Below are 26,405 nucleotides of genomic sequence, written 5' to 3' on the forward strand. Positions count from 1 at the left end.
ATCATTTTAATACAGGTGTAATGGCTTAAACACCAATTATTTATGCTGAAACAATATGGCAAAGTGTTCATTATATAAGTACATAATTAAAGGTATTTATTGTCAATATCTCCATCTTTAGATGACATGTGAAAATGTTTCAGTATGAACAGTAATTTGAAAGATAAATAAATTATCCATATAGAAGTTACTCAAAATATCAGAAAACAGAAAATAAGAATAGTTCATTAAAAGATATATGCATTTGAAATAAAAGTATAAATGATGATGGATAAAACGTTATGAGTGAAGGGAAGAAAGCAGCACAAGTATCATATATCTAAAGTTTACCAATAATCGCTTTGGGTAGTTAAGTCAGGAGTGTCTCAGTAATTGTTGAGACTGGATGCATAGGAAAGTGATGTGATTGCAGAGACTTGTATTCGCGTCTTAATTGGGATTATCAAAGTGTTGTGACGTATTAAATACTAATTATACAGAAAACATGTAAAGAAAGTTTGAAATGCACAATGTGATCGCTGAGTCTTTCCTGATACCGGCACTGCAATCTGTATAATCTGCAAAGGTCTGACATTTGCTGTCAGTGGTTCACTGGAATCTTGGTGTTAATCTTCAATGACCAGTGCTTAATTTTTTTGCAGCTTAATGTTTTAGCAATATAGGCAAATAATGCCATTTACAAAGAAGTGAATACATATGGGTATTGAAGAAAAGCTGTCATAAAAGGAAAACTGCGTGTACTTTTTTTTTTCTTATTATTAATATTATTATCATTGAACAATCGATATGGAAATTTTAACTACTCTGAATCACGGGCCCAAAATTTTGTTGGGATATATATCCAAAATAAATACAGAAATTATTTGACGTGCCATTTTTGCATGTATCTTTGTATTTAAATCATTAAAATAATTGTCCACGCATAATTCTTGATAGTTACAGTTACACTGTACGGTTATTTAAATTGCTGATTTTCACGAAGTTTATTCATCCTGGCATTATTAATAGATCAATACTAATATGAATTTATTAGTAACAGCTTAAGCATTAAACTCATATAAAAATTGTATTATACACTATTAATAGTAAATTTTCTTTTTTAAAAAATGTCGCAAATTTCACTATTTCCAGCTACGGTATATACTCCATACGATATTGCGTTTCGGTGTTTGTGTTGCGTTCCGGCGTTTCGTTGCGTTCCGTTGATTCTATGCACCGGCCTAAACAACAACAACAAAAAAATTAACAGCCGGAATGGGGTCACAATACATAGTTCCCACTACGTTCGCCTGTGACCGGAAGCAGTTTCCGGTCGCCATCATGTGGGTCAAGCTCATTGTGTTGAATACTTGCTGCCAAGCGTGACGATGAAACCTGATTTAATTTTCAAGGAATCAATTCAGAAGTACAAATGGCTTCAAAGTCAGTCAAGATGAAGTACAAAGATGGACTGGAAAAACTAGTGCTGGAAAGATACGAGTTAAAGTTAAGCTTAATCGGTGGAATTGATCCGTATGAAATGGACAAAAGAAAAATGACGACTAACGTCCAGTGCCTACCGGAGATAACTTATATTGACATTTTAAATTATTTGGTAAACACGAAAAGTACTTACACGTTAGATGATTTGAAAGCTTACAAATCACTTGAAGCTTACAACCAGTTTGTCAATGGTTGGGTCAAAGACGTCCTTGCCGTTGAAGTGAGCAACAAGGTGTTGGTTACTGCCAGGGTGAGTTCATTACATTTGTTACTTCATACCATTTCGTATAGAGCATTACAAAAGTAGTTAAGAGTTATACCGGTATATATTTTATGGGGTTAGTTTGTGAAGTATTAAATTACATTATACCACTGACACAATATTGTTGTCATCCTTGTATATCTGATAAATTTAATGGTATTTTTATAAACCATGGTAGAGTGGTGGTGCTAGGGTTGGCAAGGAAAAACAGGGATGGAGGGGAGATCGTAAACAAACGTATATTCGCTTTCGTATGCATATGTTGCAAAAGTTTACATATGCACATATTCCATTTAAAAATGCTCAAAATAAGTGAAGAACTAACTGGAAGTCTCTTTGCATTTTTAGGTATGACACTCACAGCGCATGAATTACACAGCATTAAAGCCATGGATAATTGCAGTAAAAACAGGAATTGTTGAGGCAGCCCATTGTAATTGTATGGCTGGCCTTGGGGAGGCATGCAGTCATATTGGTGCACTTCTTTTTTACATTGAGACAGCTGTGCGCATAGAAAATGCAAAGACAGTTACTCAAGAAAAGGCCTACTGGTTACAACCATCAAGCATTGACGAGGTCGACTATGCGGAAATTTCCCAAATTGATTTCACGTCAGCTGAAATTAAGAAAAGGAACCTGGAAAATGCCATCTGTGGAACCACCCAAAACAAGGAAAAGAAACCGAAGCCAACTCTCCCACATGTTCCTGCACCAACAGATGCTGAATTCGATGACTTCACATCAAAGTTATTTTTAACAAAAACCAAACCTGTGGTGCTTTCAATCATGCCTAAGTATGCGAAACACTTTATTCCAAGAATAATATCAAATGATCTTCCCAAGCCTCTCTGTGAACTCAGAGATGACAAATGTACTCTAATGTCTAAACATGAGCTTGTAAACTATTGTGAAAATCTGTTCAGTGCCATTAATGTTACTGCAGAACAGGCAAAACATGCAGAGAGGCTGACTCGTGGACAAGCTGAGTGTAAAGATTGGCACCGGTTAAGAACGGGAAGAATAACAGCATCAAGAATGAAAGCCGTGTGCACATCTTCCATTGATAAGCCATCGATTTCCACCATACGAGACATATGCTACCCAGTGAAGTTTTCTAATAAGGCAACAAGGTGGGGATGCCAGCATGAAAAAGATGCAGTGAATGCATACAGGAGAAAAATAGGGCCTCTCCATGACAATCTCATAGTTGATGAATGTGGTCTCATAATCAACCCTGAATTTCCCCATATTGGAGCATCTCCCGATGCTCTTGTTTCATGTAACTGTTGTGGAGAGGGAACAGTGGAAGTGAAGTGTCCATATTGTGTGAGAGATACACAGATTAAAAATGAAAGTATTTCATACCTGGACAAAGACAAACTATTAAAAACATGCCATCAGTATTATTATCAGGTGCAAACACAAATCTTTCTAAGCAAAAAGAAGTTTTGTGACTTTGTTATCTGGACAGAGAAGGACATATCTGTGGAAAGGATTCTGCCAAACCCCAAGCTATGGCAAGATATAGAAGCAAAGTCAGCATCATTCTTCGTTCATGTTATTCTGCCTGAACTGACAGGGAAATTATTCACCAGACCACAGTCCGCAAACACTGAACCTGTTGCACAAATGGAAAGGAAGCTGCATGCATCTGTGTTGCAACCCTCTCTCACCAACAATGATAGACAGACTGTGCCAGGAAATAACACTGACCTCATTTGTTTATGTCAAGTACCCCATGATGAAACATTTGATAATGTTGTTGGTTGTGACAATGAAAACTGTAGACTGATATGGCTTCACTTTAAGTGCATTAATATGACTAAAGCACCAAAAGGGTCATACTATTGTCCAGAATGTTGTCCAGTATATGGCAGTAAAGCAAAAAGGCCTAAAAGGTGTTAGAAGGCTATTCTCAGGACATTTGCATGTAAAAAAAAACAGGATACAAGCGTATTGTGGTTGTTGTACTTTTTATCTTCATGCATACTTATCTATTAATTAAAAGTGAATAAATCATTCCCCTGTACAAATGTGTTTTTTTTTGTTCTGTCTGTATTCTATATATCTTGCTTATTCTATAGCACACCTTGTTATGACCAACTATGCAGAGTAGTAATAACAAGATTTTCATGACGGCTACTGTGGCAACCATATTGACTATCCCCCAGCTTGATTAGAATGAGTGGCGTTCACCGACTAATGGTAACAGATGGACAGACTATTCATAGCATCTTCTCATCAATAACCAGTAGAACTAAAGTAAGGAACACAAGTAAAAAAGTTTAGAATTAAGAACACAAGATAATTCTATGTAATTGACAAATATTTAATGGTGACACAATTATGTAAGAATATCGTGTATGCAAAGTTATGAGATGTACAAAAATAAAGAGTAAATCTCATATATATGTAATAAATCTATGATTATTTCACAAATCCTTACTAGTCAAATGGAACAACAGACTCGCACATATTTATAAGACAACATGCAACACTAACAATTTTGTCAACAACTGGAATTTCTCCTTTCTCATTCATGAGGAAATCAATTGGGAGCTTTCCATGAAGCATGGTATACTTATTTCGCACTAGACCGATTACACGTTCCACATGAATTCGCAAGTGTGCAATTTTTCTACTATTTTCTACATCAATAGGAGACAATTGTGATTTCCCCTTAGTAAAACTAGGGGTAATTACTTTAGCACAGTACATTCCAATACTGTCTGAAATATTAAATCCCCTGTCTGCTAACACAATATCTCCAGGCAATAAATTTGATAAAAATCCACAGTTTTCAGTTATGTATTTGTCACTTGCCCTACCTCCCCATGCTCTGGAAAGAAAAGAAATAGATCCCTGAGGTGTAATGCCAATAAGAAATTTTATGGTGTTGTTGTGCTTGTATGATGACCAAGTCTGAGCTCGTGCCATTAGGCTTTTAGGTCTCTGTATAAATATTTCAAAACAGTCTATAATGACGGCCACTTTTCCACCAAAATCTTGCCTAAATTCCATGGGCATGGTAAGCTGAAGCTCCTCCCTCTCGGGCCAAAACAAAAGAGGCTTTAATCTAATATACAAAACATGAATAACATTTAAAAATGTCCTTGACATGGTTGATGTTGATATCTGAAATCTGTATGCAATATCTTGCAAGGGGAGGTTGATCTTAAGTCTCATTAGTGTCATTATGATTTTTTCAAACTTCCAAACTTCTAGTCCTCTACTGGTTTGAATGTATGGAGCAACAAATTCAATCAGGGTCATTAGGGTCATGTAGCTCGGCATTCCAGTGTAATACTTAACTTTCTCGTCATTATCACAAAATGATTCCTGATTCATTTTGTAGCTGCTTAATTTATCTTTAAGCAGTGTATTTTCAGTAATCAGGTGTTGAATTTCACTGTCAACTACACTCTGGCTAATGGAGTTAGTCTCTGGTGTTAGTTCTTGATCGGGTTCCATCTTTCCATTGATTGTAAAAGAACAAACAGAGCTGCCCCTGTGACCAGCAGATTCATCACCTTCCTTGGCAAAAGATGTTTCAGGAAAATGCTGCAAATCTAGCAACACTTTAGCTATATCATGGTCTTCTCTGGTCTTCTGTCTGTGTTGCATTCGGATGTACCTATAATTCAAAAATATTTTAGCAGGAAGCTCTATCAAATAGAATATATGAGAGTAAAACCAGGTGTGTAGTGCTGGGGGAATGGCGTTCCCTTCTCTATCTAGCACCACACCACTGATTATACAACATTATCAACTTTTTTTAACACATTTCGTAGGAAAAGCACATGTTAGTTTGTTTTATAAATGGAATAATATGGTATCTTTAATATTAACAACGTAATTACTATTAGAAAAGTAAAACCTTATTAAATAAATATGAAATTACAGGATAGACTCTATCATGATAATTTTCTTATTTGGTTTTGAATATAATTATCTGTATTAAACTGAGTAACATTTGTCAAACTGAGGAAATGATACAATATATAAGGGAAACTACTTTGACATGCTAATGACTGATCAATTTGTACCTTTCCACTGTTTTCTTTTTCTTCCTGGATTTCAAAGGTCCAGATAAGTCATCAAGTTTAAGGGTGGGAGCCCAATCTGGATGTGCTCGACTATACAAGTCTGCAGGTTTTCCTGAAAAAGAAAATAAAACAAAACAAAGTAAATAATTCAAAGTGACTAGATACATAATATATGGCATTGATAAGATCTAGTTAGAATCGTGAATGCATATTTGAAATATCAACATAAATTTTCTTAGAAAAACAATGGTAAGAACTGTAGTTCACATGCACTTTAAGATTTAAAACAAAGCGAAACCAGCCACAAATTTCTACGTTTCTGTGTTATTCACTGTAAGAAATATACGGTATACTACTAATAATAATAATGATAGTAATCTATGCAACATTCAATGAAAGTACCTTGAATAAAGTGGTCTGAGCAGATTTTTGAATGCTTCGACGGCAGGTCCTTTCTGTTGATGTTGGCCAACCATGTCCGTCGTCGCTCTTCGCTTAATGTTTTCGTTTGCTCTCCTTCAAATTTCCTGACAACAGGTATTGTGTAAAAGCCACGTTTCACGGAATCGTCTGCACGGTTTGAACAACCTTTAACCCAGCATGTATTAACCATTGTGCGATTGCAAATTTTATTCAGGTGATAAACAGTCACGCGCATGAAACTCATTGACCCACAAAATGGCGGATGACCTTACGGTGCCCGTATGTTATGACGTCATATGATAACTATGTATTAGTACTTCCAGTTCAGTACCCGTAGTTCTAGTCTATTTTTAGAACATATTTTCCTCTCATTTTGATGGTGATAGAAGAGTTTTATTTATGCATGTTTGGTGGGGATTTAAAGGTAATTGTTTATTCTTGAGAATATGAGCTCAGGGTGTGGTTGTCCGTGTGTATTTCGGCGACAGTGCACAGTGAGTAATAAGGCCTTGGTGATGATCAGGAAATGAAATCTGTGTTCTGTTTAAATGTTGCTATGACAGCCTAGCATATAAAAAAAGAGCAGGTCAGCCTTTGACAAGAACTTCACCGTAAAGTCATCTTTGAAGGTATTTTAGATTAGCATATGATTTTTATTGTGGAAAGGTCAGTACTGAGAAACAAATGTAGAGAACATATAGTAAAATTAATTGTGTTCTTCTGGCCAGCCAGAGGCGGCAACCGGATACTTTTGCCGATAGGTGGTTCCGAATCATTTGTTCCATCATCCCAGTCCCTGAAACGGTGCCTAACAGTTTGAAAGACTCGACTACTTGATTCTACTTGGATATACCTCAGTAACAAATTGGGCACGACAGTAAGGACAGAACGATTAAAGCAATTTTACTTTAGTATGTGCGAGAGTTTCAAAATCCAATTTTGACGCAGTGCCATAACTCCCTGTTCTCGATATAAAGCAATGTAAGACAAAGCACATGTTGTTTTTGTTTTAGTGCTATATTATCCCTCAGAACAAAAATATCGAGTGATGTGTCTTACGTTGTAGGACTAGGTATAAAGGTGATATTGGTCAAAATGGTTGACGCAATACACGAACCTTCTGACACTGGGTCAGAGAAGTAGGAGGGAACCACAGGCACTTGATTTAGGGGGAAACTAGTGTGTACACTCACCAATTTATTATTGAGTGTTAATTGGTGATTGTACACACTAGTTTCTCCCTGAATGAAATGTGTGTGGAGGGAATATATCATCATTTATTATCGTCATTTGCTATCCATAGTTTGCTGTAACAACTGATGTTTCTTAAGTAATGAGAAGTATCAGTATGAAAGGAGTATATTTCTGAAAATTAAAGCTTAAGTGCACCTACATAAATATAGAGAGACAGACAGTCAATCATGTCATGCAGGTTTTCAACACTATGTCAGTAATACCAATAGGTGTCATTTTTTAGAATTTGATTCAACATTTTTCTCTTTATTTGGTTCCTTACACATTTGGAGGCTCATTAATTTAATGACCCATAAGTCATCAATGTTAAAGTAGCCGGACATTTTTGGACAAGATCAACCTAAAGGTGTGATCCATTATAATCCATATCATGTTGTGTTGTCACATGAAAGCTACACATAATAAACAAATTCATTCTGCCCAATATTGTGATGATTAGACACAACATGCTCTTTTCTTGACCCAGTTTAGTATATGGCCACTATTGTAAAAATCCATGATGATTGATAATTTCCATCTGAAAGTTTCTTGGTGACAGTTAAGGTGCAGAGTATTTATTTGGATGGGTTAGACTTTGGTTAAACAAATTAAGTATCAAATCTTAAAATAACTTCTACTTAATTTAAGATGAGTAAATGCCCATACATGACCCATTTATGACTTACTATAGCTGTTCTCAAGGTATTTTGCATTTTGAAGGTAATATTAACATCTTTTTATTTACATTTATGTTTTTTCCCACCTTATATGCTCTGTCACTGATGACAGTGGTAACTGAAGCTTGCTGTTGAAGCTTGATATTAATGTAGAACAATAAATGCTTCTTGTTTTTAATGAAACAATTTATAGTTATTGAATTAATACACAGATTTATTAGAATAGCTATAATTAAGTTGGCAAGATGATGAATGATCTCAATATTGAATTTGCAATCCTCAAGATTTTAGACTTTTCCAGACATTTTATAAAAGAATCACCTGCTAAAATTGCTGAAATACCAATAGTTTATTATTTCAATAGTGGTGGGAACGTATTTAAGAGTAACAACAATAATAAGTTCATTACCTTTGTAATTTTTGTACCATTCATTTCGTTTTATTTTTTATATAATAATTACAGATAAAAATCAAAGAATTTTTAGTCTCATTCTTGAGTGCACAATTTTTATTAAGGAAGTAGTTGCATAATAATAATAAGAAGAAGAAAAGAAGACAGTAAATCATGTTTGCATTTATTGAAACACCAGAATTTTCTTTGCTATGATGATGTAGTATTTCTATAGATGAGGCTATATCAAGTTTGCACATTAGCAAAAGGGTCACAAACTCACCTGAACATCAGAAAGGTGCGCAGAAACAGGAAAATGTAAACTGTCACAGTGACCTGGGTTTTATATTATTATAATGCACAAGCAATGTAAAAAGTCTACATGAGATAAAATATGTAACAGTGACCTACTTGTGGTATGGTAGTGTAATACTCTTCAGGGTGCTTGCATATATCTCTTTTCATGATTATGAGTAACAGTTATAGAAATTTTACAAAAACAACAATACTTAATCATATAATATATATGTTAATAACAGGTCACAATGACCAATTTTTTTTTAGGACTGCAGGACTTAAAAGTGGCAGATTTGATGCAGCTTTGAATGCTCATAATGATGATCATTTACAAACTCTCATGTCAGAGGACTGACCTAACAGAATCACTCAGATTTCCTTGGCATTTACGACATTCAAATACAAAATATTTGAACCTTTTCTGTTGGTAATAAATGCAAAATATTGCTTATAGATTAAGTATGCACAGTAGAAGGTGCACATCAATTAGAAAAACTGTATAAATGATTGTAGCTGCACACCAGTCAGCAGAACACAGGATTTCCAGTTGCATACCTGTCACTCTCTGGGAGAGAAAAAAAACTCCTGATTTTTGGGGTCATTCCATGCCTACCTTCCGATTTCATAATATCTCCAGATTTTTGCATAGAACTAATGCTTGTTACATTATGTCTCTCAATTTTAATTTCTCCTAAAAGAATTCTGCATAAATAGATATATCTTATGTAGTCGATAGATGCCATGTTCTCTTTTATCTTCTTTGAATATTGTTGTGATGAAATAATTATTATCACACTTCAAAGAACTTTTACGAGAGGTCTAAAGCGCTCACCGTTCCGGATCACTGCCATCTTACCTCTGTCTGCGTGGGTTCGAGTCCAAAGCTCGCCTAGCGTGGGTACGTGGGAAATCCTGCCAGTAGCTTCTCGTGGGTCGGTGGTTCTTACCTGGGTTTTCCAGGGTTCTTCCTCCACCATTAATACTGGCCACCATGTATAGCCTATCTTGTGCTGAAAAATGGCGTTAAACCCTAGAACAACAACAACAACAACAACAACAACAAAGAACTTTTATCTTCAGTAAATAAAATGTTAAGTTTAAGCATTATTTCTGTCATTTTGTGCATTTTTAAAAACACTTCAACAATACTAACAGCAGATAATAAACCATAAAAACAATTTATCAGCAATTAGTTTCAATCCGAAGAATGATCACTGTGAATGAAGTAGCATCTCAATTCCCACTTAAGAAACTTACATGAGTGAACACCTGGCACTACCATATATATATATGCATGTTAATTAACATCATTAAATTAAAAGAAGGAATGCAAAAATGTACCACGCAGCTTATGTGTGCTCAAAAACACTTAATTCAGAATAAATGTTATTTAGTAATAATTTTAAATACCTTTCGAGTTGAGAATAAGGAAATATGGGATATAAAACATGGGGAAAATAGTTGCCACATGTATGGCAGCTTGAGACTACATATTAATATTTACCACAAAATAGCGCATTGGGCATAGTTTATTTGCCAATCAGTTACTGATACTTACATAATATACACTGTAGAACAAGATTTCTTTGAATTATATTGGAGGGCCAGTCCATTTTACAAAATATTTGCAATGATATGGATTAACTGTTAATTAGTTATGCTGTCTTTCTTGCTTGTTTACTTAAGACTAACCTTAAGCTATTGTGCAGATATTGTATAACTCAGATGACTAGAATATGAAAAGAGGTCACATCCTGGAAGAAAATAAGACATTTCACATAAAGAAAGTGTGCATCCTTGGAGAATTGCACACATATTGGAACTGGAAGATCAACCAATATTTGGTAAAAATGAGGCTTAAAAAATGCCCTGAACAACCTCCCAATTTTAGGTCCCAATATCCTTTTCTTTTTAATTCATTCTCCATAATTGGCTTTTGAAATGTTGACAGGTATGCAGTTGGTATATTTCATCATCATGGCTAGCCAGCATGGCCATGTGTCAGTTAAACCTAGGAAAAAGGGGTGGCATTATTCAGTGGTAGAAAAGTGTGCCTGCCAGGTGTTTTAATACATTCCGCGTTACTAAGTCCGATGTTCAAGCTATTGATTATATATGATCATTCATGATACCTTCCTTGTATTAAGATGGAAGGTTCTAGAACTGAGAAAAGAACCTGGTCCCAGTCTGATGCCTGCATCATAGACTTACATCCAGCTTAGTTCATCTTTTTTATTCTTGGACATATCATCAATCAGATCCTCATACATGTAGCAAAGAGCATGACTGGGGAACATGGTTTGCATATCAAACTGGAAATGGTGATATTGGACAGCTCCAATGAAGTTTCCAGTCCCTATGTTATATAGTATTGGTGGTGGCTTGAGGAACCTCAGAACTGGTCATTTTGTCAGTTTATTTAAAGAATATTTGTAAATGCATCTTTTGTTAGTGGTGGTCAAGATTCTTCAGTGTGGCCAGTCAAAATTGGTTGGGCATTTTGTTATGCATACAGTAGATGACTTGATTACATTTTCAGGCTGTAACAACAATTTTTTATTTTCAATTGCACATATCTCTTACCTTTTGGGGGGCCCCGAGTGGCCGAGTGGTCTAAAGCGCTCTTCGTTACAGATCACTGCCATCTCACCTCTGTCTGCGGCGGTTCGAGTCTAGGATTCAGCCAATGTGGGTATGTGAGAAAGCTTGCCAGTAGCTTCTCGTGGGTCGGTGGTTCTTTCCGGTGTTTTCCCGGGTTCTTCCTCCACCATTAATACTGGCCGCCATGTATAGCCTATTGTGTGCTGAAAAATGGCGTTAAACCCCACAACAACAACAACAACAACTCTTACCTTTTGGTCATGTACTTTTTTCTGACACAAGCATTGCTATCACAATTAAGCAAAAAGAAATTGAGGTAGATCTGTAAAATAAAAGATGCAAGTAATTAAAACAAAGTAAAGAAAAGGCACATGTAAAAGTGAGAAAAAAATAAATCCTGTTGTATGGATGCAAATAATTATAAATTTTATCTTTCATCATTTCAGAGTTTTGAAGGTATTGGCATCATGGCCAGACCAGGGAAATTTTTGTACTTTGCATATGGAAGTAATCTGCTGAAGGAAAGGCTAAAAATGGATAATCCGAGTGCTGAATTTGTTACAACTGCTAAACTTAAGGTACTATAGGTTTACCTTCTTCGTAATTTTTCTGTCCATAGTCATTTAAATTTTATACTTAAGGGACAACTTTTTTCCATCAAATTTTTAAAAGTAACAACAATTTTAAATGCTATGAAGAAAATATAGATTAAACCAGAATATACCTTGTGTGCCAAGACATTTCTCCATTAAGTTTTCTTGGTGACTGCCAAGTAATGGCCTTTGTGCACTACCCACTGCCATTCTTTGGTGATAGCAATTAAAACCAAGTAACAGTTGTATCCACTCCCAAAATCTAATAGAAATGGCTGAAGGAAGTTGCTGAAATATTTACCTGTTACACAGTTGGCAAAATGCTTACTGGCTGATAATTTGTTTTGTCCAAAACATGCCTGCCAGCCACTATGATTTTGGTGTAATCAATACAGTTTAATAGATATAATTACATTTTTATGATGGCCTGTGTATGGATTATGCTTTTGTGTATGGATTACATTTTCAGGTACATACACCTTAAAACACACAAACATACAGCAATCACAATTTACAGTGTCATTTTTAATCGATATTTGTGAGAAAATTCAGGAAAACAAGCTTTTAGCCACATGGCTAATGTATACAGTCATCTATTTTCCCAAAATGTTTACATAGTGTTCTGTTAATAACCATGCTCTTAGCATAAGAGATTTGTAGAGAACAGACTGGTTTCATGAAGTTGAATTCCTAGTGCTTGAATTTATTATACAAAGAAGCATTTTTGAGCCAGTCAAGAAGTTGACATATTGACATAATTATCAGAGAAATTGGGCTCTGTTGTTGTTGCTCAGGAATGTTCAGTGGCTGTGGAAAGTGTTAGAAGAGTATTTTTAACTGGAAACATGCTAAATGGGGCAAATAAAAAATTAATAGTGCTGCTAAAATTGAAAGAGGATTATCTATTGTGTGCAATTCAGCTTTATAGAATTTTACCAAGCTTGTTTTGAGCTTTGTTAAATTGACTTTGTGATCAACCATATTGACATAAAAACTTTGACATCGAAAAGAAATGTAAATATCCTGAATACATTTTTGTTGTAATTAAGACAGAAAACTAGTAGATTACACTTGTTACATTCAGATTGTTTTTCACCGCTGAGATTTCACTGGTGCCTTGAGATTGGCAGGTATGCTGAAGTAAAGAATCTTTTTTTATATACTTGCTCGTTTAATTTGTTTTGGTACTGAGTTTAAGAATTTTGGGCTATATATTATTAACAATTGCGTTCTTTGTACCAGTGCACTGGATCTTGAGCATGATGAAATCTTTTCATCTGAAACTTTCTCTGATTTAAACTTTTCTTCACCGATAATTGTCATGAATTGTCTCAGTACATCTGTTGATCAAGGAAACTCATCTCCTTCCACTATCTATTGCAACAGTGGCAAAAATATTCATCAGAGCAATTTCAGACTTCTTTCTGATTTAATATCATTTTATTTTTCTGTTAGCGGGACAGTATTATCATCATTAGTACTGGTATAGGTTAGAGCATCTGCCTCGAATGCAGGAGGTTGTGGGTTCGCACCCCTGCCAAGTCATGCCAAAAAAATTGTACTAACAGCTGCCTAACTTGGCAGTCAGCATAAAGAGGTTAGTGTTAGGACTGGTCTGCGTGGTGCCAGGATAATGTGACGGGTGGGACATGATGCTACATGTTTGTGGCATGATGCCCCAATGCTAGATATTACTATAAACTTTCACACTGCAGACATTATAGAGATATGACTGATATATTATTAAAGCTATGTTAAAAATCCTAATTAAACACACAGACACACCACACACACACATAGTTTTATAGACTGCCTTTTAATTTTGTGACATTGTCTCTCTACTTATTCCAGTTTTTATTTGTTTTACACCTTGGAATCTTTCTTAATAACACCCTTGTATGATTTTGTTGGTTTTCTTTTGTTTTATTCCTGGACTGATCTTTGCAAATTTTATTACAGTCAGTTTGCACAAAAGGCAAGTTTACTAGAAAATTGTACTTTCCCTGGGAAATTTGAACTTTACCCAAAATATGACAACATAGTTTAATGATATTATGATTGTTTTGGAGGACTATTCATTACAATTCCGCTCATATGGCAAGGATCCAATGGAATGCAGATGGAAAGGGGCGCCTGCCAGTATCTACCAAAGTTATGGGACCTGTGTCTGGGGCTGTGTCTGGGAGCTGGGGAATGAACACAAGGAGACATTGGATCGGTATTTTTAAAATTTTCTAAAAGTTGTAAAATTTGTATGATGATACAATTGTTAAATGATAGCATTAAAACTAATTTTGCATAAATATTTATGAACATTTCATATAGTCTTATTGTATGTGATTTTGGGGTTAAAATGTCGAATGTTTAGATGACTGAAAGAAGATATAGATATATATATATATATATATATATATATATATATATATATATATATATATATATATATATATATATATATATATATATATGTGTGTGTGTGTGTGTGTGTGTGTGTGTGTGTGTGTGTGTTTTATATATTTGTTTTGATTTTGATTTTGGGTACAAATGGTTTTCACACATTAAAATTTCTTCTGCATCTCAGACCTGTACCAAATTTGTGGATAGAGTGTGCTTGGTGTGAGGAAGAACCCAATCATGTTGGGGGTCACTATGATAATTTTGCACAATACTTTCATTTTTCAACCATGTATCTTCATGAAAGTTTTTGGATGACGTGAGATTGGGTATGAAATAAATCTACTGATTTTGGGGTGAGAAGGTCAGAAGTCAAGGTCACTTTGACTGAAAGAAGAAAACTGTTTTTCTGCATAGTAAGTTTAGTTCTAGACCATATACCATTACTGTGGAGCCACAGTGTGCTGGACTCATGACTGAAAGTGTGTGGGTTAGAATCTTATCAACAAATTTTCCTGGATCATCTCCATCTCCATGGTGTGTCCATGGATAAGACACTTTACTACAGTTGGGTGGTATTTCTAATTATGCACAGTGATAGTAATCAACCCTTATGTAATGTAATACTGACAGATGATAAGAACGAATGTTGAGTTACAAAAAATGTTAACCATGTTCATACATTATAGATGTAGATAACTGGATTGTAATAGTTTGTCTAATGTCTTTCTTAATTCCCAGTGTCTAACATACTGATATGCATGGTATCTAGTTAGACAACCCTTTGTTTTCATTGATCTCTGGTGTAAAGAAGATATTTTGGATGCCTAAAACATTCTTAATTAGTTTTTTTTTAATCACCCATTAAAAAGTGATTATGGCAGCCAAAAGGTTCAGTTTGCATTGCATCACTTTTCACATGAGAAATTTATGAACTTCGGGATTTGCAGCCACAGGCCAAAATTTTGCTATGATCAGACTGTCAGCTGATACTAACTCCCCTTGATGCAAAGAAATAATATAAATGGTGCAGACTATAATTCTAAGAGTACAAATTGGACACTGCAGTCACTCTTTGAAAACCATAGGCAATTTTCAAAAGAGATATGTTATTTCAAAACAGAATAATTGTCATAACTAGTTTGTAACAAGTGAGAAAACAGTAGAGGAGGCTTCACAAAAACACTATAAAAGACTTCTGGAGGAAAAGTACAATCTTGTTGGAGAAAAAAACAAAACATGTTCAGATCCTGCTACTGCCGTGGAGTTTTGGTGCTATACAAGTTCCTAAAGCTGACTCACACCCAAAGATTTATAAGTTGATCTGCATACCTGGGATTCCCAACAAAGGATGTGAATAAACATTTATCATTATTCAATCTTACAAGAAAGCACCAGCATTCATGAAGTAATGTAAATCATAATTGAAGAAAAAAAGATAACAAAAAACTGAATAATAAGCAAAAATTCATCAAGATATTGCACAAAAGATAATTTATTCCAATGGAAAGGGCTTACCACGCAGTTCCTAATTGTAATTTAAAAGTTGCAAAATGCATGTACCATTTCTGAGTTCTGACAGATGTGTAGGGGAAGTTACCAATGCCCTCTAATTAATACCTTGGCACAGAGTGTATTGAATGTGATATATCCAATAGCACAATGAATTTAGGTGTTGGGAAAACAATATTCAACCCTACAACTCAGTGCTGTTACATTAATGTAGACTGTGTGACTCAGAATAACAAAGCAGTTAATGCGGTGACCAAAAACCAAACTCTGCCCTTATGGCCTATTTCATGCATCTTAGGAAGTTGTTAACTGTGCTGTAGTGCAAATATAACTATGGATATCAGTGGATATTAATGATGAAAAATTATGGCCAATATATTGTCTATAAGACCTTAAATTTCAGTCTCACATAGATGTAAAAAAAAAGGTGACATTTGATTCAGATAGTACCGTATTTGCCGGCCTACAAGATGATGCTTATTGACCAGAAAATCTTAGCTTCGTCTTATACTCCGAATCGATGTATATATGGATTATGTCTTCCAAATTGCTTTATCATATTTTTCGTATAGAAAATAATTCTCCAAGAGTACGAAAAATGTGTAAAAATATTTCATTTTGGGGAAGAGATAGTGTATGAACAAATATAGGAGTTTTTTAAACAATTATGTGATATTCAGTATTAAAAATTAACATAGATCAGGTGTAATTGTGCTAAAGGAACATGCACTTGTAATGTACATTGTTTGTAATATACATTGTTTAAATTTAATTACATATATGTGCATTAGAATTTACTTGTTAGAAGATGAATAATTATGACACAAAGACATATTCCATTACAATTTTCTTCTTTCACCTGATGATCAAATAATCTGTATGCCCCATTGAGAGAGACAGACAGACAGAGATGTCTTCACGATTGTAAATCTGTATTATTCACTTACATGATGACTGATTTTACTTGTGTACAAGTACAGTACCATATTCCATTATCAATTAATACCACTAGTTAAGCAATTCCTTCTAATTTTTGTTTCCACTTCCATTATTAAAAGAATCACAGGGCTTTGTACATGTAGTGGTATTTACATGTTAATATGCTACAGCTGTATTAAGTCATTCCAAGCGTACACCTATTTGAGGTCAAGATTCTGCAGACCAGATCAGATTAGCAAGGCTGCCAGTAATGAAATGAAGCTACCCACGGGTATTATGAATACTGTACCATATAGTTAAAGGAAATGCCAGGTGGCTACTATTGTAAATTTCACAGCCAGTGACATTTTGGAACTTGCGGACAGAACGACACCAGTTTAAACTACATCTAGCATGAGCAAAGATAAAAAACAACTGCTGTCTAAGTACAGGAAGAGTACATGTACTTTAAACAAAATCTTAATTGTTGGAAATGGAGAGGTCATTATACTTGCAAAGAAAATTAGACATCATGCAAACAGGTCATTCTTGGAATTTAACCCAATGGAGACTGTATGGAAATAACTATTGTGAATATTTAAACACTGAAGGAGTATGGTTACGTAGTTATTTTCATAGTTTACATTTATTTTTCATTTATTAATGCTTTCTCTCTTTGACAAAAGCTTCAGCAACACGGGGGCAATAAGTTTAAAAAAACAACAAAAAAATCCACAAAGAGCTGAACTCAAGGTGCAAAAAAAGAAAAATGTGATGGAATACATATGCATCCTTCTCTCTGTATCTCTCTTCCCCCCACCCCCATCCACCTCCACCCTCGGAAAATGCATTTTAGTATTATTGATACAATTTCCCTATTGTAGGTAATCTGAAATAACATACAGTGATACTTTTAATATTTAGGAAACCCAAAGTTATTATAATTAAATTCCACACAGCATCACAAGTTTTATCCTACCTGTAACTCAGTAAATTTTTGGGCCAGCATCATTATATGTAGGTAAAAGTACATAATACACAGGTAGGATAAAAATCACGATGCTGTGTGGAACAAAGTGAAAAACACAATCAGAGGTGTTGATCTGGCCTTGTCTTATACTCAGCATCAACTTGTATAAGGATGAAAGATGGAAAGTTTGCCAAATTTGCAGATTCGACTTATACTTTCAGTTTCCATAATTATATGCATGTTTACTTGTGTCTGCTCTAGAAATGATCCACTGTATTATAATTTCTAAACATCAGCAATGACATTGTAAAAAATGCAGAGATGCAGATTATAGATAGTTGTCATGGATATTGACCTTATTAATATTGTAAAAAATAAAATTAAGTTCTTCATTAGGTTGGCATACAAAACCATTCATGCTTCCATTCATAAGAGGTTGAGAAACTATTTTCAGCCTCAATATACAGTTATTTCGCAGCATTTTCTTGAGTCTCGTGCCCCTAAATGGGGGGACTCGGACACTCCCCATTCTGCACTGAATAACATACCCTCACACTAAGTTTTCATTAGGGCCTTACATCCAGGATATCAAATAAAAGTAAATATTTTGTTGTAAACAGTTTTATATTGATTGTAGTTTAAGAAATGTAAATGAAAGAAAATTAAATCAATTTACTAGCCAATCTGCGCATCTCCAAATATTTAGTACTCTTTTTTTTTGTTTTTATCCCCCCCCCACCACCACCAACTGGTTCTCTGCCAGAAAAAAAAGTGGTCTGATGCTTAAGCCCTTTCAGTATTTGACACATTATACCAAATATGGATGAAGATGCAGAATATATAGAAACCTTTAACAGTTGTTTTCATAATAAGTGCAGTCAACAACATATAAAGATAATTTTTAAAGAAAGCATCCTACTGACCCAGATTGCTCAGCCAACTGCTCTTGCATCTGTTAGGCAAATGTCTGCCAGGTGAGTGATCTCAGGCCCACTAGGGTCTCACAGGGATCACACTACCAGGCAAAGTGGGAGATTAAGTCACACCAAAAAATTTAAACTTCACCTTCTTCTGTTAAAAGAGCAAAAATCATTTCACTCTGTGATTTTTTTAGAGGTACATTGACTGACTGTACTTTTTGAGACGCCCCCTCACCACAGGTTAATTCTGGTATTGTATTGTAGCAAAATGTATTCATCAAGCCATCAGTAGCTATGCCTAGTTTTGATATCCATTACGCTGACAAACAAATTCTTGCACATTCAAAGGCATATGTTTTGATAGCTGATTGACCGTTAAACCTTTCCAGAGTAAGCTATATAGCAACTATCACTGCCCGATTTCCGCATGTTATCTTTTGATGGTAAACACATACAAACTTGTGTTTAGGAACTTTAACAATAGTATGTAAATATAAATTTGTGTTTTAAGAACTGAATCGGTGATCTGGATATTTTAACTGCCTCTTGTACACTATTTCATCATAAAATTAGCTTGAAACTGCTGTAAGTGAACCAGGCCTAACCAGGAAATAATTGCAGACAATGCTTATTAGATTGTCTGTTTTTGTAAATAATCTGGCAAATATATTAAGAAAAATGTACAATTCATAGAAAGCAAAGTCTAGGTATTATGATATTTAAGATTTAATTTTAAAATGCAATTATGTAGGTCAGAAACATATGGGACAATGTTATGTTATGGAATGCATGAAAAGTGTTGCAAGGTCAGACTTGTTTTCTGACTTGACTCGTATTTGTGAAAATATGGAAAAAAGCAGCAAAGCATATACTATTTAACCATTGCCAAAAAGTATGTAGACAAATTAATAAACCACAAGTGTGCAATCCTATCAGTGGACTGTTGTAATGAAGCTATATAAAGTGAATGATTACATTATGAAAACCACTCCTTCTAAAAATAGATGGACCCATTTATGTATTGATTTGGTTGGAAAGAAGGATTTAGTTTTACTATAAAGGAGCCATGTTTGTAATTTTATGCAGTTTAGTGTGTTATGTATGAATAGTTACGGTAATGTTTTATCCGCAACATCAAAATTATTACAAACAGTACAATCTTAAGACACGTGTGCATTTTCCCTCATGTACATGGTAAAGGGGTTGTTTCAAATGTGTTTAGAAATCTTTGAAAGTGCCATTATTGTGAAGTTTTTAGAAAGTATAGCAAAATAACACAAAAAAACAAAAACAAAAATTGATTAAGAGTAGTTGATTAAGCATTTTTATTTACTTGCAATTACAATAATGTAATCTGGTTACTCAGTTAAAATTTGTTACAAGATGTAGTTTCTATTATTCTCGTTTAGAGTCATATAGTGAAAATAACTTTAATTTTTTTTACTTGAAAATAAAGTATTGCTTAAATCATATATTAAATGCAAATAAGAACACTGAGAAATAAAGGGTATAATTAAAATAAGAGAACACACACGCACACATATATTGCGTTTCTTGCTTCGCATTCACTTCTCCCTGATGAGCTCTCACTTCTCCCTGTTTTGTCCAATAGGAGAAGTCACTTCTCCCTAAATTTCAAGTTTTAGCTTGACCCCTGGTCTCATGTTTTATATCAACAGTCTTTTGTCTGGTTTGCTTAAATTTGTATTTTTCTCCTCATTCTTTGTATATTCAGGTAATAAGAGAGAGTCATTATTTATATTTTAGGCAGGAAGGAGTTCATGCAGACATCTATAAACCATTAGAAGTGGATGTCTTTTCCCAACAGGGCCAAACCCTACATTGCAGAACATACATGCTCAGTCGGTCAAGTGATGAATTTGATGCACGCCCTTCTCCACAGTATTTGGACATAATCATACGTGGAGCTGAGCAAAATGGACTTCCAGCAGACTACATTGCAAAACTGAAAGCTATAGAACATAACAACTACCAAGGAAATGTTGATATCTATAATAAGATTTTACATCGTCTATGAAGCTGATTTTGTAGCATACGTCTCCTTCTTGGATATTTTAGCATCTACAGAATAAATTGTATTTTTATCCTGACAGATCTGCGGAATATTGTAGGATTGTAACAAAAGAAAATAATTTTAAAACATATTGCTAAGGGCCCATCCATTTAGTACATATGCATAAAATCAGCCATTTTCAACCCCCTTCCCCCTCCACATCATTGCATGGTGTGCTTTTTCTACCTTCCTCCCCCATCACACATTTTTGCTTAGTAACCTTCCACATACACACACACACACACACACAATTTCTCTAGACATATTAAAATCAGACATTGCAAATATTGGATGCAGATGACAGTCTTGACTGCAGTAGATTGTTCTTGGAACCAGAAAAGAATGGTGTGCAGTCTGTATGCTTGCTTACATCAAGAGCTTCTGTCTGCTAACAAGCTAACAGTGTTAGGGACCTCCTGGCAACAATCAGGCTAAAAATTACAAATTGATGAATGAAATGAAGTTCTTTGCATTTTTTAATTGATCAGCATCCTTGATGCTTTTCAGTATTAAAATCGGTTGGAGCTACAAACAAACAGGAAAGTGTGCGAAGACTAAAGGTTGTTTGTTGCTGGCTAAGAAACATAGGTTTTTCTCATAGTAGCTATAATATAGTTTTTGTTATTATACGCATACATACTACTTGGTCTTACTCCCCCTTCCCATCCCCCATCCCATGTACACATATGCAAACTTCAAATCTTCCTCTATGCATAAATACTCAATGGATGACTCATAATGTGAACATTGTTCAATGGCATTTTATGTTTTGTCATTCAAATTATTATATTGGACCAACTTTTAGCAAATATTTAGAGGAGCTGTTGGGGTCAGTGATTAGCATGTGGGATTAAAAACTGGAAGGGTGCAGGTTTGAATCCTACCATCGGACCAGCCTGATTCAGCTACCTTGGTGTGCTCTTGGGCCAAGCACTTTACTCCAATTGCCTCAAATAACTGACTTATTTTGATGTGCCATAAAGCACAACACCAAAATCAAAGTAAATATTTAGTGTTGATTTGGGAACTGCATTGGCAGTGAGAAAGACTGGTAGTACAGACTGCTTTATTTTCACTTTTGCTGAGGAAAGTTCAGAAGGCTGTAAGCTATTCATTAACCTTTTTATTATTCTGCATTTTTAAACTGCTGAAACAAAAAACTTATGTGAAAAAAATTAAACTCTGATAGCAAAGATAATTTGAATATTCAGATACCCACTGTTATAAAGGGAAATGGATTTCTCAAAGGTTGCTCATATTTATTTCTTATATTTATTTCTTATCTTTTCTACTTTTGGTAATCTTACACTAGGCTAAGTAAACATACTAAGGTACATTATGATACTTATAAACACAATAAGTAACAACTGTACAGTTAAACCTATATTTAGCACAAACTGATGGAACTAATATATGTTGCAAATATGTGTCTGGTAATAAGAGTAGTAAATTATACTTTGTTGTCAGTGACAATCAGTTGATCCTTAAGAAAGGATTTTCTATGTTTTTATATGCCCACTGTAAGACCATAAAAAACTACCATGATATGAGATCTGAAAAATGGCATTAAACCCTACAACGACAACAACAACCACCACCATTTACCATCATAAAACATTGTATGTAGCTTGTATTTGGGACAGTGAGAAAATCTACCAATTTCAGGCTCAAAAGGTCAAATGTCTAGGTGACAGCGACTGAAAAATAGAATACCTGTTCCCACAATAATTTTACTTAAATACCAGATACCTTGACCAAATTTTGTTAATTGCATTTGAGGTAAGAAAGAAATGTTGATTTTGTGGTCAGAAGGACACTTTTTATAAAAAATGTAAGCAGTATACCAAATATTAATTCCAAAATAAATAACGTATTCAGCTAGGAGAGGAACAACCTGCCTGTCCAGCTGTTTTCTAAAAATAGTGTATTGTGTATTAGACTGACAATAATTCCAGGCAGTGCTGTTGCTAATTTCTTGGCTATAAAACTCCTACAAATAATTGCAGATGTTATTTATAATGATTGAGACATCAGCATTATCCACTATAACCCTAGGAGTGTACATAGCCCATGAATTAGTTTAAATAGGATAATGTGCGTGCATGTTCTCTGTATGATTTTTTGTTGTTTGGGGTTTCAATACATAGGCTGTACATGGTGGCCAGTATATCTGGTTGAGGACGAACACAAAAAAAATCACAAGAAGAACCACCAACCCATAGTATTTATAAATGTGTTTATGATATTTGGAAGTTAATTTTATCAAATATTATTTGTTTATTAAATTTTACAGATGTTTTATTCTTGCTGGTACAAAGAAATTTCTTTTAATAATTTAGCTATTTTTAGCTCAATGTAATATAAATTTTGTTAAGCATATGATTCAGTGTTAATGCAGTATTGTACATTCCTGTTATACAATTACTCAGGATGTTACAGTTCTTTGGATTCACACACAAGTTCTAATTTTCAGATGGAAGCTGAAGTTTTTAAATGAAATATAATGAACCCATCATATTTTCTCATTTTTTGTCTCATTATTTAATGCATCTCTCTCTCTCTCTCTCAATGTCTAAATGATTCTACTTTATTATTAATTACCTGGATAATGATAGAGTTGGTGATATTTGCTTTACATCAGTGAAACTGGTTTATAGCTTATCTTTGGGAGAATTACTGCTTTAGTTTTTATCTTGACTATTTCATTCCATCTGTCTGTCTTTAGTGACACTGACCTTACTGAGGTAAAAGTACACTTGTATTGTATCAAATAACTGGCAGATGAGGTGGAGCTTCACTGTACTGTACACACATTTTGAAAGAGTGTGGATTTTGGACTCCAAATCAAGAGTCATCTTATCATCAAAGCAATTTCAATGGCCCATGATACAGATATTAAGGGTGCAGTTGTATGAACCCCTTGGTCAGTATATATTTAATTTTTTGCTCGCCAGGAAATAAGGCAAAGTGAGTTTATGGTATAGTCTTTTGTCCATCATGTGTTGTCCATTCGCTATTGATTTTGACAACTTCTCAACAAAAAAACAAACAAACCACGAAACAGAATCTGACCAAATTTGAAAGAGAGCATCCTACATACATATCTTCTAACTTGTTCAGCTGACTCTCATCTGTCTCATTTAGGTTGTTATTACTAAATATATAAAATCCTTTAAATGGCTTCTCAAAATTCATTTAAAAGAATTGAACCAAATTGCCAGAAAGCATTCTGACATAGATGACCTTGAACTTTATAGAAGTGATGCTGATTAACCTCAAAATATAGCTGCTGTTGTAAAGAAAAGAAAGAAAGAATCTGTGAAACACCTTAACTGCATCTGACCAAATTTAAAGAAAACACCTTGCATGAAGGTCTTTCAAATCTGTTAGTGGTGATGTGGTGTGTTTAACACCATTGTGGCCAGTATAACTGGTGGAGGAAGAACCTGGAAAACTCCAGGAAGAACCACCTTCTTTTTTATCTAAAGAGTTATTGACCAAAGATTTAGACATGCTAGTCTGCAGTATCCTTACATAGGATTCTGTGTTGTTTTGGGGACTTCCACACTTCGGCCAGTTACAGCGATCAAAGTCTTGAGATATATTCCCAGTGTAGGAAATAGTTTCTTGAAAACCAGTCAATTACAGCCTCAGTTATTGTGCCTCAATTCTACAAGTTTTTATTTGTTTCCTCCCCCACCATCTACAACCTGTCATATTCCTACTTCCTTATCATATCTGATGTTAGGATTGAAGATTTAAGCTAGTCCATATATCTGGGTATACTTACCTAGTTTCGTTGTTACTACCCATGCAGTTGTAGATCTAAGAATTATGAACACCATTAATTCTCATCTTGACTGAACAACACTACATGATGCTTTGTGGGGGTAGGTGGCAGGACTTGATAGCACTCATCTGATACATATAATGCCTATAGATTTTTAAGGAGGTAGATTGCACATGGACCTCTTTTCAACAGTACTAAGTTTGTTAGGATGCGGCATCGTTTTTGGGGAGTAACTGATTGCAGTCTTGTGATGAACTTGTTGTATTGTGTCCTTTAGATTTATTCCCATTGCCCATTTTGGGAGTGAATTTTTCTGATGTTGTTGACATAAACATAGAAACATAAAGCATAAACCCTGGCAAAGAGGATATACAGTTATTCCTTGGTTCATACCACAGAGTAACCACTTAACATGTACAATGAATGAAAATCAACATTACTTGTTTGGACCAATTTATTACAACCCATAAGGAAATGTAAGCATTTAAATATATAATATATTTAAATATATAATATATATAATTTCAAACATGAAGCAAGAGAATCTGCCATGTTTGAATCTCCTTTGTATTTGGTTTAAAACAATAAGATGAGGAACATTATCACTAATATACAGTGCTGTAAATAAGTACCCCAAAGTTACCTTTCCATTCCAGTTTAAATACACATAAATTTGCATTTAAAAACTAACATGTCAGTTAATCAAGTGAGTAATATCAGGCCAACTTGTGATATATTGTAATTCGTCAAAGAAAAGAGATGACAGAACATTTTATACACAGTACTTTACCCATGGCAGAATTTGTAGCCATCGTTTAATTCTGACACGTTGAATTAAATTGATATCATTGGTGGCAAAATGTGATCTTTTTATGTGATCTGTTAATACCATAATGATGGTCAGTGTGGTCCACTGTGTAGCACTGTATAGTTCCAATTGACCGATTAGAGTTAGGCTGAAAGGCATATGCAGTAAAAGAAAAATTATATATTTAGCATGCAACATTTTGATCAAGGATTCTTTAAATAAATTGAGGTAAATGTGTGTCTGTGATTTGGATTTTTAAAGTAGCTTTAACAATTTTTCAGTCATATCACTATGATGTCTGCAGTGAGGCAGTTGATAGTGATGTCTAGCACTGGGGCATCATGCCGCTGATATGTAACATAATGTCCCACCCAGTCATATGATCCTGACACCAGGCTGACTGTTAAAAGATAACCGGGTGGGATTTCAGATTCATAACAGAACACTTTTGATGGTGATACAAACACAATGTTTAATAACAAACAACTTGAATGAGCAATTAATTATGATTAATATGTGTGTTTATATGATCCAAATATCGGATCAATTAACATAAAATGCATGAATTAATGAAAATACAAATAAATGACCTGACACAGTACAAGAAGAAGGGGTGAATGATTCACAGTGATTTCACAACGAAAAGATTGATGTGTTTTACTCAAATAGTAAAAACAAATGTAGTATTTTACTCATATAGTAAAATGTTTTCACTCAAATAGTGAAATTATGTAAACAAAAGGGACAGATATGCAAATATCTTTACAGTCCCAAAAAACACACGGATTTACAAATCCCAAAAATTAGCCCACAGCTAAAAGATTACATGTATGGAGTTAGACACTCAGCTATCAGTCACACTGGCCAATCAAGCCGTCAGTGTTCCAGGTTGGTCAATCAAGCAATCAGCACCCACCAATCTCGGTCAGCATCGCCCGATCACTTGCTACTTGACCAGCAACACTTTTTACTCAGCTCTATGGCTGCTATGGTTTAGCTTCACAGCTGCTATGG

The 26,405-nt window shown here is 34.6% G+C and overlaps 3 protein-coding genes across 6 annotated transcripts; 2 read left to right on the forward strand and 1 right to left on the reverse strand.

Moving 5' to 3' along the window:
- The first annotated feature begins 1,254 nt into the window (after positions 1-1,254).
- On the forward strand, positions 1,255-3,777 carry LOC149770026 (uncharacterized). Its single transcript, XM_089949501.1, has 2 exons — positions 1,255-1,732; positions 2,093-3,777. The coding sequence occupies exon 2, from the start codon at positions 2,111-2,113 to the stop codon at positions 3,647-3,649; it is 1,539 nt and encodes a 512-aa protein (XP_089805627.1). The 5' UTR covers positions 1,255-1,732; positions 2,093-2,110; the 3' UTR covers positions 3,650-3,777.
- Positions 3,778-4,052: 275 nt separating this feature from the next.
- Positions 4,053-6,522, reverse strand: LOC149770027 (uncharacterized). Its single transcript, XM_089949509.1, has 3 exons — positions 6,193-6,522; positions 5,791-5,902; positions 4,053-5,378 (listed from the first exon to the last, which is right to left on the reverse strand). Exons 1-3 carry the CDS (start codon positions 6,455-6,457, stop codon positions 4,190-4,192), a joined length of 1,566 nt encoding a protein of 521 aa, XP_089805635.1. The 5' UTR covers positions 6,458-6,522; the 3' UTR covers positions 4,053-4,189.
- LOC149770028 (gamma-glutamylcyclotransferase-like) lies at positions 6,523-23,310 on the forward strand. Of its 4 annotated transcripts, none has more exons than XM_089949512.1 (4): positions 6,523-6,637; positions 11,859-11,990; positions 14,075-14,223; positions 20,487-23,310. In XM_089949512.1, exons 1-4 carry the CDS (start codon positions 6,590-6,592, stop codon positions 20,755-20,757), a joined length of 600 nt encoding a protein of 199 aa, XP_089805638.1. In that variant the 5' UTR covers positions 6,523-6,589; the 3' UTR covers positions 20,758-23,310. The 4 variants fall into 4 exon arrangements, with proteins under 4 accessions (XP_089805638.1, XP_089805639.1, XP_089805640.1 ...); XM_089949513.1 differs by having other exon boundaries at positions 14,108-14,223; XM_089949514.1 differs by lacking the exon at positions 6,523-6,637 and adding an exon at positions 6,741-6,842.
- Positions 23,311-26,405: the final 3,095 nt, after the last annotated feature.

The sequence above is a fragment of the Sinohyriopsis cumingii genome, unplaced genomic scaffold (assembly GCF_028554795.1).
Source record: "Sinohyriopsis cumingii isolate HCF-2022 unplaced genomic scaffold, ASM2855479v2 utg002842l, whole genome shotgun sequence".
NCBI classification, from domain to species: Eukaryota; Metazoa; Mollusca; class Bivalvia; order Unionida; family Unionidae; genus Sinohyriopsis; species Sinohyriopsis cumingii.